The sequence below is a fragment of the Bos taurus genome, chromosome 26 (genome assembly GCF_002263795.3).
Source record: "Bos taurus isolate L1 Dominette 01449 registration number 42190680 breed Hereford chromosome 26, ARS-UCD2.0, whole genome shotgun sequence".
NCBI classification, from domain to species: Eukaryota; Metazoa; Chordata; class Mammalia; order Artiodactyla; family Bovidae; genus Bos; species Bos taurus.
In genome coordinates, this window is record NC_037353.1 from 22,011,400 (window position 1) to 22,030,104 (window position 18,705).

The 18,705-nt window shown below is 57.7% G+C and overlaps 1 protein-coding gene across 3 annotated transcripts; it reads right to left on the reverse strand.

Annotated features, from left to right (window-relative positions):
• Positions 1-14,265: 14,265 nt before the first annotated feature.
• On the reverse strand, positions 14,266-18,400 carry LBX1 (ladybird homeobox 1). Of its 3 annotated transcripts, XM_059881908.1 has the most exons (4): positions 18,224-18,400; positions 17,971-18,061; positions 16,562-17,270; positions 14,266-15,871 (listed from the first exon to the last, which is right to left on the reverse strand). In XM_059881908.1, exons 3-4 carry the CDS (start codon positions 16,884-16,886, stop codon positions 15,348-15,350), a joined length of 849 nt encoding a protein of 282 aa, XP_059737891.1. In that variant the 5' UTR covers positions 16,887-17,270; positions 17,971-18,061; positions 18,224-18,400; the 3' UTR covers positions 14,266-15,347. The 3 variants fall into 3 exon arrangements, with proteins under 3 accessions (XP_059737891.1, XP_059737892.1, NP_001179743.1); XM_059881909.1 differs by having other exon boundaries at positions 17,971-18,400; NM_001192814.2 differs by lacking the exons at positions 17,971-18,061; positions 18,224-18,400 and having other exon boundaries at positions 14,991-15,871; positions 16,562-16,886.
• Positions 18,401-18,705: the final 305 nt, after the last annotated feature.

Consider the following 18,705-nt stretch of genomic DNA (forward strand, 5'->3'; position numbering starts at 1 on the left):
CCCCTTTGTTTTCCCACAGAGATCAGTTACATTTCTTCAGTGGGAGAGGTGGGCTAGGAAGAAAATGTGGGAGCAGTGTAGAGACCTCAGGGCACTGTGAGTGGGATGTCCTCACATGCCCAAAAGGAGGAGAAATCTCTGAATTGGGGGCTGGGGGGCAGGTTCCTCCTGAACTGATTAACATCTTATGTCTCTCTCTGAAGTTCTTGAATAATAACTGGCATTTGTACTGAGATTTTACAAAGATCTTTTGGGAACATTAGGTTCATCCAGCCCTCAGTGCAGGAGGGCAGGGATTACTGTCCCCAACTCACAGACGGAGAAACTGAGGCTCAGAGGGATGAAGTGACTTGCCAAAGTCCCACAGCTAGGAAGTCACAGGCATAAACCCCCAAGCTGTCTGATCCCTAATTACAGGTGTGATTTCCTCCATGGTAAGCCATTCTGAGGGTGGGGTTGTCTGAGAAGGGGGGAGGTTCTATACTTCTCACAGACCAGCATGCACAAGAATCCAGGAAGGGGCATAGAGGGAGGGGGCTCCCACGCCAAAGGGAAGAGTCTCAGGGCTGGTTCCCAGGGATTCCATTTGGGTGGCTCTGGAGTACCAGCCCTGAAATCTGCATTTTCCCAAGCTCAGATTGGCATCCAGCCAGGCACATCAGCCAAGGCTTCCCTGCTGCCTTCCTATCCTAGACCTGGAGAAAAGGGTACACTAGGTGTCCTGGCTGGAAGTGCAGTGACTCTAAGGACCCCCAGATGTCCACACTGGAGAGAGGAGGAAGCGCCATGCCCCTTCATGGGAAATTACTGAAGACCCCAAGAGAGAAAGGATAAGGAAGGAAAAGGGCAGAAACCCCCACTTCTACCACTTTCCCCATCTAAGGCCTGAGTTTAAGACATCTCATTTTCATGGGCTACTTAGAGTAACTGGAAATTCCCAATATTTGTGGTTTACTTTGATTTGTGTCCAGGTGAGCAGGCGGGGGCCTGGATCAGAGGTCTGGGAGACCTATACAGAATCACAGAGCATCACCTAAAGTGAAAGGTTGTCACCAGACTTTATTTGGGGGGGACTTCAAAGCCCTCTACCCCTCCTTCTGTCTCACACACACACACACACACACACATAGGTTGCTCCCTCTCTTCTCTAAGGACAGTGCCAAATTCAAGGGCAAAGACCTACAGTGACCTTTACAGACTGCCTCATCCCACAGCTGACCAGCGTTCTTGCCCTCTCTGATCTTGCTTCTCCTAATAGTCCAGGCCTGGAGAATGTCTTGCAAGGGGTGGGAGTGGATCTGAGGATTGGGGCTCTGGTGAGTGTGGCTGTGCCAAGGTCAGGTGTTCAGTGTCAATAGGAGATGGTGGCCGCCTGGGTGAGCAAGAGGAAGTACTTGGTAAATGCAGAAATCAGTGTGTGTCAACCATGAGAGGGCTGTCTTGGGGGTTCTCTGCCAGGGAAGAACTGGTGGTCACCTGAAAATTCAGGAGTCTTGGCTCTTCTAGAAGTGCCAGACCCACTGTCATCACCTCTCACCACTTTTTAGATAGCTCTGAGTGGACTGACCTGCTGGTACTCATCCAACCCCTGACTTTCCATCTAGAGATTACTACCCATGAAACACAGCCTGTTCTATCAGGCTTGACAATCATAGTATAGAGGAAGAAATTTATAACTTGCCAGACACTGTGTCAGTTGGGGGTGTGGGCCAGCAGCAGAAAGAGCACAGAACTAGCAGTAGGGGTGGAACTCTGGAGCAGAGTCATTTCTTCCTTGTGCAAACCCATAAATATCAGAAAAGCCTCTTATGCCTGTTTGGGTAAGACACCTCCTTTCTGACGGCAGAGGAATGGCTGTGATGTCTGCCAGCAGATCAGATCAGGATCAGAGACACAGATCTGCCTCTTGCCTTGAGTGCCGGGCTGCGGCAGCACGGTAGCCTGTAGCAGTACCGAACTATGGACAGCAGAGGGAGCGCTTGCCTAACCTTTCCCGCGTGGAGGCCGTTGCGAGGGCCTGAATTTTGGGAGCGAGGAGGGTTCTGAATTCGCTTCAGAAGTCCAGGGTGACTGCAATGGAGTGCCTGGCTGGAGTAGGAACAGGGACAACTAGGCACTCATAATTTCCCCTTATGGCACTTGCCCAGAAGAAGAAGTAGCCTCTTGAGACGCCCCAAAGTGAAAGTGTGAGTCGCTTGTTGTGTCCGACTCTGCGACCCCATGGACTGTATAGCCCGCCAGTCTCCTCTGTTAATGGGATTCTCCAGGCAAGAATACTCGAGTGGATTGCTATTCCCTTCTCCAGGGAATCTTCCCGACCCAGGGATCGAACCAGGGTCTCTATATTGCAGGCTGTTTATCGTCTGAGCCACAGTGAAGCCCAAGGAGGACCGTTTTTACGCTCAACGGCCCCTGTACCCCCGGCGCACCAGCAGAGACACGGGTTTGCGCCTTTCTCAGCCTTACTCCATATCCACCCCCTGAAAGAACGTCCCTGGCATCTGTGGGTTCCAAGGATGTGCCCCTCGGTTGCACCCTTGCTCTTTTCTTGCCATGGCCCTCTCCTAATGGCTCAGCGCCAAAAAGTGGAGGTGAAGCGTGCTCACGTAAGGGCTTGAGGTGTGAGGGTGAGACTTTGGGGTTCTGGGTGGGGTTGAGGGAAAAGGGGGGGTTGAAGGGTGCGTGCTGCTGGTGCACGTCTCCACAAATGCCACTAGGTGGCACTCCAAGCCCGCGTCTCAGAGAAGCGCAGGCTTTTTGAAGAGCCTGGCTCCAGTGCTCCGAATTTAGCTTGAAGACTAGGGAGGGCTACAGAAAGGATCCAGCTGAGTCTGAGGGTCCTCTTCACTGCAACGGAAGGACGGACCTGGTATTTTGTGGGGGCTGTGAAGCAACCATATTTCCCAGAAGGGCTTGGAAAGGGCGAGGAGAAGGGAGGGAAGGCATGGCACATATTGTGGGGGATAGAGGGTGAATCCCCCAGACTTTCCTCAGGAGCTGGAGAAGGGTCGGAGGATCCTCAGTTATTTTAATATATCTTCAGATTAAAACCTGTAAAACCTCCAGATTTATAAGTTTTGTTCCGAGGCCACTGGGAGAATTGGGGGTTTTAGAATCTGAATTTGGCCTGGGAACTTTAAAAAAATAAAAAATAAAAAAAGTCCGATTCTGTCCATTTGTCTGCTTTTCTCCCAGGATTTGTGGGTCTGTTTAACACCTTCTGCCCTGGGCCTTCCATACTCCACCCTGTGCAATCGGAAGCCAAGGAGAGAAATCTCCGGATCTTTGGCCTCTTTCTTTGCTCTTCCTTCAGAACCCTCAACGGCTTCTACTCCCTCTAGGAAATCTGCCCAAGCTTTGAAGACCTTCCCTCCACAGCCCTCCCCCGCCCAGTCCAGGATGTAAGGGGAATGGGCTCTAACTGCATCTGACTCAGACGCAATTCTCTGGGTCAGAATTGGTCTGTCCAGGACAGCCCGGAGTCACTTGCCCCTTCCTCTGCTTGAGATCTTCCCTGAACTGATCCATCGGGCCCCAGTTTAGCTTCTCGCCAAGACCTGTAAATTTCTGAGACACTGATGTCCCAAACTTGTGGGATCCTCCCCATATGCCGAGGCTTGACCCAGAGGTCTTCCTTCCCGGCTGTAGCCCTCCGAGTTCAATCCGCAGCCGCTGTGGAGGGAAAGGAGGACCTGAAGAGGCCGAGTGCATAGCAAGCGTTAATCCCATCCCGCCGTCTAGGAAATAGAGGTCCGATGAAGGGTGCTAGAAACCGTCATGCGCTGGCAGCCTTGACAAGCGCAGAACAAGGCCTGGCCCGGCGAACCGGGAACTCTTAGGTGAGACCCAGACCCGTCGGCTTCCTCTCCTAAAGGGGTGGGGCGGGGGGTGGAGGGGAGAGGTTGCCTTCTCCTTAATGGGAGGTAGAAACCTATGTTCAGAAACTGCAGGGAGCCGGGACTGGGACGTGGAGCAGTGATGCTTCTTCCCCTACGACCCAGGCCTACCCTCCAAGCTCCAGAAACCTTCGCATCCTCGGAGGTTGCCAGCCTCCTGGGATGGGGTAGGTGGGCTTGAAAAGGATGCTCGATTTCCCTTTAGGCCTGCAAAGTCCCCTCAACAGAATAGGCCCTCGATCCTTGTCCCCGCCAGTGGCAGCGTGGTGGGGGCTCCAAGGGCGGAGCGCGGGGATACTGGAAAGTGGAGGCCTACCGAGTGGGTGGCCTGGGACAAAACAAATCCAGGATTCTGGGAGAAACTAGGAGAAGTGGAGATTTGGGTGACCGCCGCCCCAAGGTGACCCTTTTCGAAGTACCACGCGCTGCCACGCCTCCCGGGGAATAGAGCTCTCCCCTGAGAGTCCCCTCCTCCTCCCTGAGGCCAGAGGTATTAGTGCTGCTTCATCAGAGCTCATTTCCTGCGAAAATGGAAACATATCCAGAGTTCCTAATAAAGTGAATGACGAGGCTTCGGGTGTAATTGGGCTTCCTGTTGGTGGCTATTTCCTTCAATTGACAGTGAAAAAAAAAATAAACCCACACCTCCCAGATATAATTGTATGATTGTCAGAAAGAGGTGCAGGATGAATTCGCCCAGAATCGGAGGCAGTACCTGAGAAGTGGGCACAAACGCTCACCCAGACCAAGGGGTCCAGGAGCCCCGGAGCTCCACACCGACCCTACATCCAAGCCCGAGCCTCCGCAAGCTTCTTCGGCCTCTCCTCCCATCCTGAGTTCCGCCCAGCCTCCGCGGGCTGAAAACGCCGGATCTTAAGACGCTGGAGCGGGTGGGTGGGTCTTTTCCTTCCTCTGAAAGGAGTGTCCTACGGTGCCGGGGGCGGGGTCGGGGGTGGGGGAGGTGGCTGAGAGTCCCCGGACCCCTGTCCCGGACCGCGTGCGCCGGCTGCATATTTCTATGCATAATCCAATTTTCTCCGTGACTATCTAGTTAAACTCTTTAACAACAGCTACATAATTAGAATTTGGATTCCCATTAATTTTCCCTGGGCCTCGAACCATTTGTAGCTCACACTGGTAATTAATGCGATACATCACTAACTTTACCCAGCGCCGGCCAGCCGGGCTCAGGTCGCTCAGCCTGCCCCAGGCGCCCTTGTGCGACGAGTTCCTGACTCCGGACCCCGCGTTCCGAGTCGGGGCCGTTTTCCTCCCTCCAAAGCCAAATGCCTCGGTCCGCGCAACCAAAGCCTTCTTTCCAGGAAATTTCACAATTAAAAATATTTATCGGGAGCAGATTTACGTTTCTGGGTTTCCAGTCTCGGGGCGTCTGGGTAGGCTATTAAGAGTAATTAGCATCTTTTGCGCATGCAGATTTACTCCGCTCATTGCCACATAACTCATCCCTAAAAGCCAGCGTAGTCGAACACTGGCGCCGCCGCCAGAGCTACCGCCCCCGCCTGGGTCTGGCTAGGGCTCCCCCGGTCCCGAGCCCCTGTGTGCTGCCCGCTCCTAGTTAATCTGGCTCAGAGGCTTGCTCCAGGCCCAGGAGGCTGCGCGCCAAGCGAGGAGTTTCCCACCCTGGAGAAGACTGACGCCAGGGCGACCTCAGGCGGCAGGGGAGAAGGCTCAAGCCAGGCTCGCCCCCCGTGTCGGGGCCCACGGTCTGGACCCGAGGCTTCGCGACGGTGCGTTTGTGTGCGCCCGCGAGTAGGCACGCCTGTGTATGCAAGATAGCGTGCGCGCGAGTGCACGTGCATGTGGTTGCTAGTGCGCGTTCCTGAAAGTGTACGAGGTGCGCGTGGAAAACCAGCGCCTCTACCCCCACCTCTAGCCCATCCCTTCCCAGGACCGCAGCTCAAAGGCCAGTCCTAGGCCACCCAGCTAGGGCACTGAGGTTCAGAGGGAGACTCGGGCCCCTACCTTGCCTTGATTTCCCTTCTACAGACCCGGCCCCAGCCAGCCAGAGGGCCCGGAACGCAGGGCGAGAGGGAAAATGGGAGGCCTGACGGCCGCTCACATCAGAGCGCAGTTTGCCTGGTGCTGGCGAGAGGCTGCCAGAGAGAGGGCAGGCGGAGTTGGGAGTCACTGAACTGCGGCTGGCGGGATCTCTGGGGAGGCGCGAGAGGTTGGGGCTAGGTGGGGATCGGGGGTGGAGGGGATGGGAGTGGGGGCGGGCCAAGGTGTAGAGTGGTGGTGGGAGGACGGTGGCCAGGAAGCGCCGGGCGGCTCCCTAGCTCTCATCCGAGGCACCCACTCCGGGTTGGTTATTAACGCGCTGGGAAGTCCGCGAGCCGCCCAACTTTCTTCTCTTTAATGAGCCTAGAAGAAGAGGCTGCCCTGAAGGGGTTTGTTCATTAAAGATGTAGCTGGAGGAATATTGTCTCATTAATTATCTGGTTTTAATTACACTCCTACCCTTTGAATCCAGAGATGGGAAAAGTTGATTCAGTGGCGCCGCCCCCTTTAGCTTAAAGAGTCGGGCGGGGCAAGGGGACCAGGAGGGGGCGGTGGGGACTTGCAAAGTGCCTGGGAAGATGGGAGCAGGCCTTGGAGTGTATGCGGCTGCCTGCGAATTCCCCATGCAAGAGGGTTCCAAGCCTGGCTGTGTGTGTGGATGAGGTCTGCCTGTGGATCTGAAAATGTACGTGTCTGTGTGTGACCATGTGTGCTTTAAAGGCCGTGTGGACGTGACTTGGGTGTCTATATGTGCTCCCCGCCTGTGTGGCATTCTGTGTTTGGGTGTGTGTGGGGGTAGCTGAGTGTGTCTATGGACAGGCCCCAGAGTGGGGGCCTAAGTGAACAGGAGTGTGACTGCGCGTGTCTAAGAGGGTGGCTTCCTGCCCATCAGCTCAAGTGACAGTGTCTGACCATGTCTCAGGGTCTCCACTGTGCCTGTATGTGGCCCCATGTGTATGCGTCGAGGGGGCACGCTTCATGGCTACAGCATCCCAGGAGCCAGGACCTCTCCAAGGACGTAGCTCGGTTTCTGAGGGTCCCCAGAGCTAGGGTGCCATCTGGAAACCACAGTTCCTCTGGAAGGGGAGTTATTTAAAGGGGTGCTCGGTCCTGCCTCGTCCCTTGTCAGGCTAGCTCGGCGCTAAAGCGGGGGCCGTTTTCCCTTTAAATCGCGGACACTTTGACAGGGGACATTAAGGACCCGGCTGCTCAGGCTGAGCAGATCATAAAACCGGACAGGCAATTTCTGCTCCCGCCAAATAGCCGGGCAAACTCGTTCTGCATCTTTGGTTTTAATGCACTAAACTGGCAGCTAAGCAGGAGAGAGCAAAGAGGGGGTGGGGAACCCCCCACATACACTGGGGCACACACACCGGCACCTGCACAGGCGCCAACACCCCTTCACACCCTCTCGACCCACGCCCCGCCCCTGACCCCCCCACCAGTGGAATTATCAACTAGAATTTGATTAATATGCAAATCGCAGGCAAACAGCTCCATATAATTCTTTCAGTGGAGAGTAATTAATCACCAGTTAAAGCAAATTAATACATATATCAATTTTGTCAGAAACATGCTTAGTTCAATCGCCCGTAAAATTGAAGTTTGAAGTATTAAGAGGCTCTGCAGAAACGCCAGGACTAAAACTTTCAAATTGATCCTATTTAGTAATCAATCAGGCTCTCCCCTCAGGTTAATCTGCCTAATTTTTCATCTCAAATCATACACTTTACTGACATGCCATCTAGCAAACAGTCGATAAAAAGTTAACAAAAATGATAACGACTCCAGCCAGAGCCATTGTGCAGGGCGGGTGGGCGGTGGGCAGCTTTGATTGCATTTCTGGAGTGGTTGGGGACTTGGTTTTCTCCTAGGCCAAGGGCTGGGACCCCTCCCTGGCAGCCTCGGCTTCCCTGCCCACAACCTTTGTCTGTGACTTGCTCTCTTCAGGCGCTTTTGGACTCTGCTCAGAACAGTCAGAACCCTGGCAGCTTTTCCCCCAAAGTCGCCTAAATCAGCTAGCTCCCTCTCCACAACTTGGTTGCACAGAATGTCTGAAGGCACATATGTGCTTGTGGTAGTTGTGGGCTGTGCCTCTGTCTGTATTGTGTGTATAGCAATGGGGCTGGAATAACTGTTTCACAGCAAAGACCTCTCTGTTTAACTGTTGTGTGTGCTGCTGGCTACCTGTATGTCCATGCATGTGCTGTGACTGCACTGTTTCTGGGTATTCCATATGTCTGTGTCCCTGTGGGTGTGTTTTGGGTTTCTGCATTAGGAGTCTGTGCAACTTAGTGCCTGCCTTGTGTGTTTGCCTTGTTTCTAGGATGTCTGTGTGACAGTGTGTGTCTGCGTTGTATGTGCCCTGGATTTGCCATGGCAGGCAGCCATTACCCAACAGCACACAGAGGACATCCCCCCCAACCAAAAAAGCAAAGCCTGTGCTTATAGTGTTTATTCACTGCCTCAACTTCCTTCAGAGTAGACTCAGGCTCAGACTGAGGTTCTCCACTCCTCTCACGTGGGCATGTGATCCCAGGGGGTCCACAGGCAACCAGATCAATAAGTGCCATCACAGATGTCAGGAGAGAGGGAACAGTCCCTGTGACCCAGGCACTTCACTTTGAGCAGCCTCTGAGACATGGGAGGGGTCACTTCTTCTCCACCCTACCCTCCCTCCCAGGCTCTATGTTGAGGGGAAAGGTAAGGAAGCAGGGAAGGTCTATTTCTTGGCAGAGGAGCCTCCCAGCCCTAGATCCCTCCCCACAGAGCCCTAGAACCCACTGCTTCCGACCTGAGTCCTTGAGTTTTGAGCACATTTGGGTTCAGATGGCACAACCACACCTAGATGTGGTGACAACTCTTCTCATCTCTATCTGTACATGCTGATAATTAAACCCACAGAGGCCCCAGGATACTCACAGGAGACTATTCTTCCTTCCCTGCCACATCCACATTTCCTCACAAACAACTAACCACATCCAGCTCTCCATGAGGAAGCCTGCACATGTCTACTTGCACACACCAATGCACAGCAATCCCTGCACACATTACACACACACACACACACACACACACATACACCAGATTCCAAAGCAGGCAGAACTCATTCAGTCCCGAGACTGCCAGCAGCATCACTTACCCACCATCCACTATACACACACATCAACATTGCCATTTGTACCCTCCCCATTTGGGACATAAAGGAGTCCCCACAGGGAGGAGTAACCTAGCTGGGGGAAGCTGGGCCATCCAGGGAAACCTGGGACTGGTACAGCCAAAGCCAAATTGCACTAAGGTTCAGCCTGGGGACCAACTTGAGTAGGAGGGGGCAGGCTGTATCTTAGCCATTACCCAACAGCATACAGAAGACACTCCCCCCCCGACCCTCCCCCCCCACAACCAAAAAAACAGAGCCTGTGCTTATAGTGTTTATTCACTGCCTCAACTGCCTTCAGAGTAGACTCAGGCTCAGACAGAGGTTCTCCACTCCTTTCATAAGCCCCCCTCCCTTCCGATCATGTGTTCCATTCCTCCCCACCCCCACTCCCACCCCCCATCCCCTTGCCCCCTCAATAACTCTAAATTTGAGACTTTGAGTAGCCAGCTTGTCAAGCTGTTTGGCGCTAGGATTCTGTTTGTTTGCAGCTTCAGTTCCACATCAGTGTTCATTCTCTTGGTTATCTGCACACTCAATCCCTGCACACATCGCACACCCAGAACAGGAGCACTTCACCCACTGGTCACTCCCACCCCAGTGACAGCTTTACTTCTTTTCTGTCCATTGCATAAACTTAGTCACACCTAGTCACACACAGCAGCACACACTCAGTCACCCCCAGTTGCACATGCTCCGTTTCCATCAGTCAGCTGGACATGCCTAGTCTCTCGGTTGCATACGCTCTCCTGACACACTCAGTGACACACCCTGTTGATGCTGGAGAACATGGCCACACACACACACACACACACACACACCCTCAGCCCCAAGGTCTCCTCCTGGACTGGCAGCTGTTAGTCACCAAGGTGACTTGCGGATGGCAGCCCTGAATCTGGGGGTGCAGAAGTGGGGCCCCAGGGAAACTCAGGTGGGAATTCTCCTCCATCCAGAGAAGCACTCCCCTCTCAGACACATGCACAGGCCCAGGACCACCACCTTCCTTTGCTCCAGTCCTGAGCCTCATCTTTGGCAGACACTGTAAACCCACCCAGGATCAGGCTCCCAGCTCCCCCAGGTCTGCTGACCTCTGCCCAGGACCTCATTGGCACAGGCGCACAGTCTAGGGAGGCATCCAGTTACCACACAAACCAACCATCCATAGTTCTACAGCCTAACCATCACCACCCAGCACACCCACAGACACCTCCCACAGCCGACCAGGGTCCTCTCCACCTTACTACTGCCGCTTCCGACCTGCTGACCCTCGTGACCCCAGTTTGCTCAGATTCCGGGTCCCCTCACCCACATATCGTGCAGCCCCCACCCCTGTCCACTCTGGACCCCTTATCTAACCACTCCCCCTACACTTGCGCTCCCTTAGGCCCCTTTCCCAGGGGTGTGTGTGTGTGTGTGTGAGGGGAACATCTGTATTCTCAGCACAAACTACTTTCTGCGCCCCAGAAAAAGGGTTGGTTATTGGGGTAGGGAGCAAAATCAAGGTGCCCCTGGGTTCTAGCTGTTGGAGACATGCAGGGCGGGGTGAGTGGACTTCCTTGGACCTGGAGGCTCAGAAGGGTGGGGAGGAGGGGGTCCCCGCAGCGACTGGCAGGGGCGGAGGGGAGGCGCGCGGCCCCAGCCCGTCCCTTTCAGGGGGGACTCATGCATCAAACTTCAATTTTCCGGACGATTGAATTAGTGATTTTTTTTCTCCTGAACTAAAATACACTTAAGTCTTTGGGATTAATTACCACGTTCTGGTCCCTCAGACTGGAGTATTACTTATCGGAGCTGCGTCTGACACCGGCCCGACACCTCGTAAAATAAGGAACTGCGCCTCCTGGTCTCACCCGGCGCCGCCCGCTGGCCCCCCGGGCCGGGGAAGGCGGAGCGGGGAAAGCAGAGCTAGCCGGATAGCGCAGAGGGGCCCAGCCTGTCCGCGCGCCGCGGGGTCCCGGGCCGGAGAGCAGAACCTGCCCGCGTCCCGGGACTTGGCAAGCAGGGCCGAGGCCCCAGACCCAGCCGTGAAGGAAGAGGCAGAGCCAGGTCGCTTCTCCAGGGCAGCGGGGAAGCGAAAGTGGGTCCGCAGAGAGGCCAGAATCCTGAGTACGCAGGCCCGCGACGGCCCGGGGCGGTAAAGTAACTCGGGCAACAGGGCTGGCGGCCTGGAGGGTCCCAAACCTTAACGAACCTCGCCCCGAGAATGGGCGCAGGGCCCACAGCCCCTCACACGATTCAGGCCACACTTGCACGTACACTCACTCTCCGAGAATAAACACATAATGCACGCGCCCGGCCCCCACAGAGCGCACACATGCAGTGAACACACCACGCACAGCCGCACCCGAGGCCCGCCGGGCCGGCGCCTGCAAGGAGACCAGGGCCCGCACTTGGGTTGGAGGGCCTCTCACATCACAGGTTCTTGCTGTAGCGCCCGAAGCTCGGCCAAGGCCATCTCAGCGCCCGGGGCGGCGCGCGGGTAGTTGCTCTCATCGGAGCCAGGATTGCCTGGGAGAGGGTGAGCTAGAGCCCAGGCCTCCCTGATCCTAGCTCCTCCCTCCAGTCCCCAGACAAGTCCCTCAGCCCTTGCCCTCGGTTGCCGCCGCCTCCCTGCGCGATGGAGCCAGGAGACTAGCCCCGCACCACGCTGCCCGGTCGAACGAGTCGGACCTCCAAGGCCACGCGCGCTGTCAGCGAGGCTCCGGAAGCCCACGGACAGCCTGGCGGAGGCATGGAATCCAGCGCAGCCGAGAAGACTGAGCCGGGGCGGCTTGAATCCGCTCCCCAAATGGTGTGGGACCCTTCACGGCGCGCTCTCCCCGGGCCTCCTTGGGTTCAGCCCAGGGCTCAGCGTTCGCCTCTCTCCCCTTCCCTCCGACGACTGCAGTCCCTCCTTCCGCCCGCCTTCTCTCTGGCCTATAGAAACAACGAATTCCTCCTCGTCTTTCCAGGCCTGGGTCCAAAGCCACCTCCTCCCTGAAGCCCCCTCTACCCTGAGCCCGAAGTCGTTTCTCCGAGCTCTTCAAAAGGCGCTTCCCTGCCTCTCGGCCCAGTCTCCTCTGTCTTCGCTGGGGTACGGCGGGCCCCGTCCGCTAGACTGGGAGTTCCTTGAGGGCCGGAACTGGATCTGATTCGTTTCCATTTCCCCAGCCCCCAGCGTGGCCTGGTGCAGAAAAGATGCACAACAAACATTTGCTGAATTGAGTGGATTTTCCCCTTTATTTTATTAATCCTTCCCCTTCCTTCTTTCCTTCTTTCTTTTCCTCCTTCCTTCCTCCCTCGTTATTTTTTATTTCTTGGTTATATTCAATTGTCATGTTTTTCAGGCTCATTAAATCCATTTAGAGACAAAAGAATAAAAGGCAGAAGGGGAAGGAGGGGGAGGAGGGAAGGGGGAGGGGAGGGGGAGGCCAGGGAAGCAAACAAATAACCCGCTTTAACTAGACGGGCGGATAAATGGCCCCGTTTCTCCTCAGCCCCGATGCGCCTGCTTAGCTGCGCGCCCCGCGGGCCCCGCAGCTCGGGTGGGCTTAGCCCCGGGGCCGCCGCCCCCAGCCCGAAGGGACCCAGCAGGGCCGGGCCCGGGGCCGCGAAGCGGGGAGCGGCCGGAGGTGCCAGGGCCGCTTCATTGGGATTCATGGGCGTGTTGGGCGGGCGGCCTCGGGCTCCGGGCGCGGGGCGGGGGCCGGGCGGGGGCGGGGTGCGCACGGCGGGCGCAGATGCCCGAGTGACCGCCGCGCCGCGGTCCCTGCGCCGTCTTTGTGCCGGGGAGGCGCGCGCGGGGACCTAATCCATCAAATTGTCTACAAATTGTGAAGAAAATTCAAAAACCATATGGTCGCCAGCGCCGGCGCGCTCTGGGCTGCGGAGGGCCGTGGCCGCGCCCGCACCCGGAGCCGCGGGGGGCTGGGCCCGGCTATTGTCGCCTGTCAGCGGCCGCCCGGGTCCATTCGTCCCGGCCTTCATGGTCCGCGCTGCGAATTACAGACCCATCCATCCTGAGAGGGCGATTTATGTCGCCCGGGAGGAACCGGCCTCACGCCGGCCCGGCTGCCCGGCCGCCTCTTTCCTTCTTTCGCTCTCGCCGCTCCTCTCTTTTCCCCATTCCCTTTTTCTCTCTCCGTCTGTGTTTCTGTTTCTCTCTCTGTGTGTAGCTTTTCCTCTTTCTCCCCTCGTCTCTGTGGCTTTCCACTTTCTCGATCAGATTTTGAAGTGTTTTTTTCTGTTCTCCTTTTTCTATTTTTCTCCCTTAGTTTCCTCGTGGACTCGCACGTTCGGATTCAGGCCCGGGGGCCCCAGCGCCTGCCCGAGAACAGATGCGCATTTCTCACATCAATTTTGCTTAGAAAGAGAGCCGAGTGGCCTGGAGGCGGGACCTTCCTCTAGTGACAGCGGCCACTCGCCAGCCCAGTGATAACAAAAGCCCAGAGAGAAACCCGGTCCGTTCGGAAAAGTGAAAGCTGCCCCTGTTCCTGCCCCAGCCGCACTCGGGACGCTGGGACACCCCCCACCAACCCCCCGCAGAGTTCTTGGTAGATTTATGTCTCTGTCCCCAGCAGCGTTCGGGGCCCAGAATTTGTGAGCCTTACCAGAAATCCATCCCAACTCACAGACGCCTCGGGCTCACATCTTCCTGTGCCCATGTCAGCAATTTAGTCTGCCCTCGTGCCTTTGGCTTTTTCTTCCCTCCCTCAAGGCTGAGGCCCTCTGGCGAACCGAAACTTGGGAGCCCTCAGGCTCCACCCCGCTGTCCGACTGAGCTGTACCACCCAAGGCTTAGCCGGTGTCCCGGGGAGCGCAGGAAGAATACCCTTGGGTCCCGGCTGCGATGCACGAACCCCAGGGCAAGTGCCCCTACCCTCAGCCTTTGCCCCACATAAATTAATTTCGCACCCGTGGCGCCCTCAAAGTACGCACAGATTTCCTCCCAGTATTGTACGCCTCACTTTTTACCCGGACCTGGCGAAGCCCGCTTCTCTCGCCCCCTCACCATTTGGTAGCTGCCGCGTGTTCGTGGGCAACAAGCGCCTCCTCTCTCTCACCACTTCCCCCTCACCCTTCATTCTCACGCCTGCCCCGAAACTCCTCCAAATCGCCAAGGCCTAGGCAGCCCGAGAGCAGGAGCCGAGAGACATCGAGCCTGCCGCGGCTTCACTGAAGAAGGTCCACTCATTCAGACACGGTCACCGCCGGTTCTAGTAAAATGGCAAAGACTTTATTTATCGGAGAAAGAGGCCTTAGTTACAGTCCGGGAGGGAGAGGGCAGGGCAGGAGAAGGGGAGTGGCACGCGGGACCCACCCTCATCCAGCCACCCTTGTCTGGCCAAGACGAGCTAGGAGCAGGGCATTGGAGACTGCAAGACAGACCCAGAGCTGTGGAGGAGGTGGGTGAGGGTTTAGGCGGGCCTCCTCTCAGTCTCTGTCACATGCAAAGAAATTCTAAAAAGAGTAAAAAATAATGCTTGGACTTTGGGTTCCGTTTTCGTTGGTTGGTTGTTGGATTTCCCCCTGCTTTGTCCCTAAGACCCGGACCCCAGTAGTCAGTCCAAGGCAACCAAGAGAGGGTGGGAAGGAATCTTTAAAATAACATTTCTGGGCATTAGGAGGCAGAAATGGCATCGAAAACGGACTTTTCTCGCGGAGGGGGAGGTTTGGGGGAGAAAACATTGATTTGAAACTTGCAAGTCAGGACCCGGTTGTCCCCCTCAGTCCCTTCCCACGCGGGGGAGAAATAAACGCAGAAGGGAATAAAAGAAATCAGCTGCAATAGGTCTAGGGAGGTGAGGAGGGAGAGGGCCGGTGCATTCGCCACATGCAGAGAAAAATAAAAAAAGTCGGGGCGGCCCCCTCCCCCAGACCTCGAGGTTAAGTGTTTGTTACCCTCGATTCTGCCTCGCCCTCAGCAAAGCCGGCAGCCTGAGCTTTGAAATCAAGGAAATCTCCGAAACTTTAACAAATGAAAGAAGGAAGAAGTCAGGCTGCGGTGGAAAGAACCCGGTATATAGGCTTAAATATTTATACAGAAGCCATACAGAATTGCACGGCGAGGGCTCCCGGGGCGGTGGAGGCCGCGCGCGGCGACCGGCTCCGCCGGCCAGCCCGGGTTTATTGCTTCGAGAGGGAAGAGGCGGCTGCCGGGAGCCGAGTCCGGGCCAAGGACGGGGAGAAGGCGGGAGTTGCAGAGGAGGTCCCAGCTCCCCTCGGCGGTCCGGTCCGGGAGGCGGCGGGCATCCGGCGCTCGGAGCCCGGGGGCGGTGGAAGATGCTGGGCGCTGCTCAATCGTCCACGTCGATTTCTTCGTCTTCCTCGTCCTCCGAGCAGTCCTGGCTGCTGGCTGGCTGGTCTGTGAGCGGGGAGGCTGGCGAAAGCTGCAGGGGCCCAGCGCCCGGGGCCTGCGGGGCGCCTGTGGTGAGTGCCGGAGAGCCAGGCCTTGACTTAGCCCTGCCGCCGCCGCCGCCGCCGCCGCCGCCCGCGGCCTCCGAGTTCTGCTCGAGTTCGGCCAGCGCCACGATGTCCATCTGCCCGCTAGGGCCCAGTTTCTTGGCGGACTCCACGTCGGCCTTCATCTCCTCCAGGTCCCGTTTAAGCTTGGCGCGCCGATTCTGGAACCAGGTGATGACCTGAGCATTGGTGAGGCCCAGCTGCTGCGCAATTTGGTCGCGATCGGCGGGGGACAGGTACTTCTGGTAGAGAAAGCGCTTCTCCAACTCATAGATCTGGTGATTGGTGAAGGCTGTGCGCGACTTTCGTCGCTTTTTGGGGGTCTGCCGCTGCCCAAAGATGGTCATCCCGTCGCGGCCTGCGAGGAAACCAGAGTATAGTCTTGCGCCCGGGGAAAGGAGACCCCACCCCGGCTCTTACTCACCCCACCTAGACCCATCCGGCCATCAGTCTGCCGCTGTTCCCTTCTCGGATTAGATTCGGCCACCTGGACTAGGGCAAGCCTAGGCTATGGCAAGCCCCCTTCCTCCATCTCTCGTCTACCGGAAGTCCCTAGGAAAAATTGTTTTGATCTCTGCCCCGTCACCTGAGAGTTCGTTTGAAAGAACCGAAGTCGCTAGAACATAAGAGAGCCAGACAGGGATGCTCTGACTGGGTGTGAATGTTGGCTCTCCACCTCGTCGCAATCAACACGACTCTACTGCTACCCAAAAGGTCCCAGCAAAGGCTCTCCATTCTGCACCCCAGGAACAGGGCTAGGAGTTACCAGGCCACTGAGAACGAGAGGAAGCCAGGCAGACTGCGGAGAGATCTTGGGTTCCCGCCTCCCCTCCGCGGCACTCGACTCTAGCCTATCCCGAGGTCCCTAGGAGACAGGGTTTGGGTCCTGTTCCACGCATCTCCACTCCCAGTGGCAGCGGCTTGGGTTGGAGGGCCCTGACGACCGGCGTGTGGGGTGAGGCGGGCAGAGACACAGGGCAGTAAGCGTGGGACACACGGAACAGGTCGCGGGGTGCTGGGCGCGGGGGAACCCAGTGGCGGCGCCTACCTTCGGCTGCCTGCAGGACGCTGACCTCCAGCCCCTTAAAAGTCTTGCTAGCGAGCTCCTCAAGCGCGCACAGCGGCGAGGTCTGAGAGAGAAGCGCGCGGCCCGCCAGGGGCAAGCCGCCCGGCGCGTGCTTGTCCGCGGCCGCCAGCAGGTGCGCCGCCCCGCACAGCGAGTAACTTCTCCGCACAGACGGCTTGTTGAGGATGTCCTCGATGCTGAACGGCGTCAGCGGCTTGTTGGAGTTGGCGGGAGGCGGCAGGTGGTCCAGCGGGCTGCGCCGCCTCTCCTCCCCCGGCGCCGCCTTGCTGTCCTCCTTGGAAGTCATTTCGGCCTCGTTTGGGGGCCCGGCCCGGGCGGCTCGGGCCTCGGGGACCCAGCCCGCGGGCAGCTCGGGCGCCGGACGGCGCGGCGGGAAGCAGACGGGAAGGAGGCCGCGCCGGGCAGGGCGCGGGCCGGGCTCGGGGCCGATTAGCGCAACAGCAGAGGCGAGCAGAGCCGCACGGGGCCCCAGGAGGAGGGCGCTGACACGGGCGCTGCCGCCGCCGGGGCTTCCAGCAATCCGAGGCCCGAGCCGGGGCGCGCCTCGCGAGGCTCCAGTTTCGCCAGCCCCGGTGCTATTTAAAGGTGTCAGGTGGCTCCGCGGCGGTTCCTGGCCCACGGTCCTGGCGGCAGCAGTTGGAAGAGCCGAGGCGAGGGCGCCGATCCCGTACTGCGAGGGGAGGCGGAGAGATGGAGCAATTGACTATTGCTAACAAGTTAGCCTTGATCGAGGAGTAATCAATTATCTGCAGCGGCACTTCTGTCTCTCTTTCTTTCTCCGTCTTTCTCTCTTCTTTCTCTCTGTTCTCTCCTCCCGTTCTCTCCCTCCCTCTCTCCCTCCCTCTTCTCTCTTCTCTGCTCCCCCCGTCTCTCTCCTTCGCTCCCTCTCCCTCGTCCTCTCTTTCACTCTCTGTCCAATGCAGGCGGCTCTAAGTTGGGAAGCTCATTAATTAGCGGGCCTGGGGTAGGAGGAGCCGGCTGGAATTAGCCTGCCTAATGCGCCTGTCAGTCCGGGCGCTGCGCCGCGCTCGGCCCGAGCTGTTTGTAAATTACATTAGCCGCGCCTTTATTGCACCCGAACCTCCGGCGACAGAAAAGCCGCCGCCCCCACCCCAAACTGCGAGCCGCGCTCCCGGAGCACCCGCCTCCCGCCGGCCTGGCTGTGATGGCAGCGCTGGCCCGGAGGTCTCGGGCTCTCCAACCCTGGATTTGGCGCCCGATAAGGGCGGCAAGAGCACAGCCGGGGAGGTATGCAGCCGCCGCGCGGGCCAGGTAAGACCGGGAGCCTGGGTGGGCCCCGTCGCCACCCAGAGCAGACTTTGTCGAGCTGAGATCAAGGACACAGCGCCCCTACCCCTAGACCCACTTACCCCTCACCCACGGCCTTGGGCGACGCGCCTGGCGGAAGGAATCTGGAGCCCTCGGGGTGGCCCGCGGTAGGTCCGAGAAGGTTCTGCAGCCCTGGGTGAAGCGACACAGGACACAGGGGTGGAGGAGTCCCAGGGGTTGGGGGAGGAGGCCAGTCCGAGGACACAGCCTTACCCAGCGGAGAGGTAGAGCGGGGGTAGTTGTTGATGGCTCTAGGCACCTCTCCACTGGCCGGAGCCGAAGCGACAGCCTTACCTCCTCTCGCAATCTTGCACACTCTTTTCCGGCCTCTGCTCTCCAGGCCGACTGGGGCCACGGCCCGTCTGGTGATCGGCGTCCGACCGAGGTAGCCAGGCCGGGTGCCGGGGCTAACGGGGCAGGCTCAGGGCCTCCCAGCTGCGTTCTGCCGGGCCCCGGCCGGGCCCCGCTGCCGGCCCCGCCCAGCCCAGCGCCCGGCTTGAGTGAACCACCAGGCCGACTCCAGCTGTTCCGGATGCGGGGCGGGGGGCCCAGAGGGGGCCGGGTCACGGCTGGGGCTGCGCTCTCAGGAACCCGCAGGGAGCTGGGGTTCGAGTGAGACTGGACTCTGGCAATCCTATGGCCCGAACTCTGCGTATCAAGCGAGCATTTGTGTGCATCGGTATTTGAATGTGTTTATGTGTTCGGATATGTATATATGTGTGTGGTTCTCCACGGATATATTTGTGTAAACGTATGTGAACTTGTGGGTATTTGGG

Bases quoted from the DNA above. Each gene is read 5' to 3' on its own strand.
- LBX1 (XM_059881908.1), bottom strand. From the start codon at position 16,886: ATGACTTCCAAGGAGGACAGCAAGGCGGCGCCGGGGGAGGAGAGGCGG. The intron at 15,872-16,561 runs GTAGGCGCCGCC...GTTTCCTCGCAG, and splicing joins CGTCCTGCAGGCAGCCGAAG to GCCGCGACGGGATGACCATC.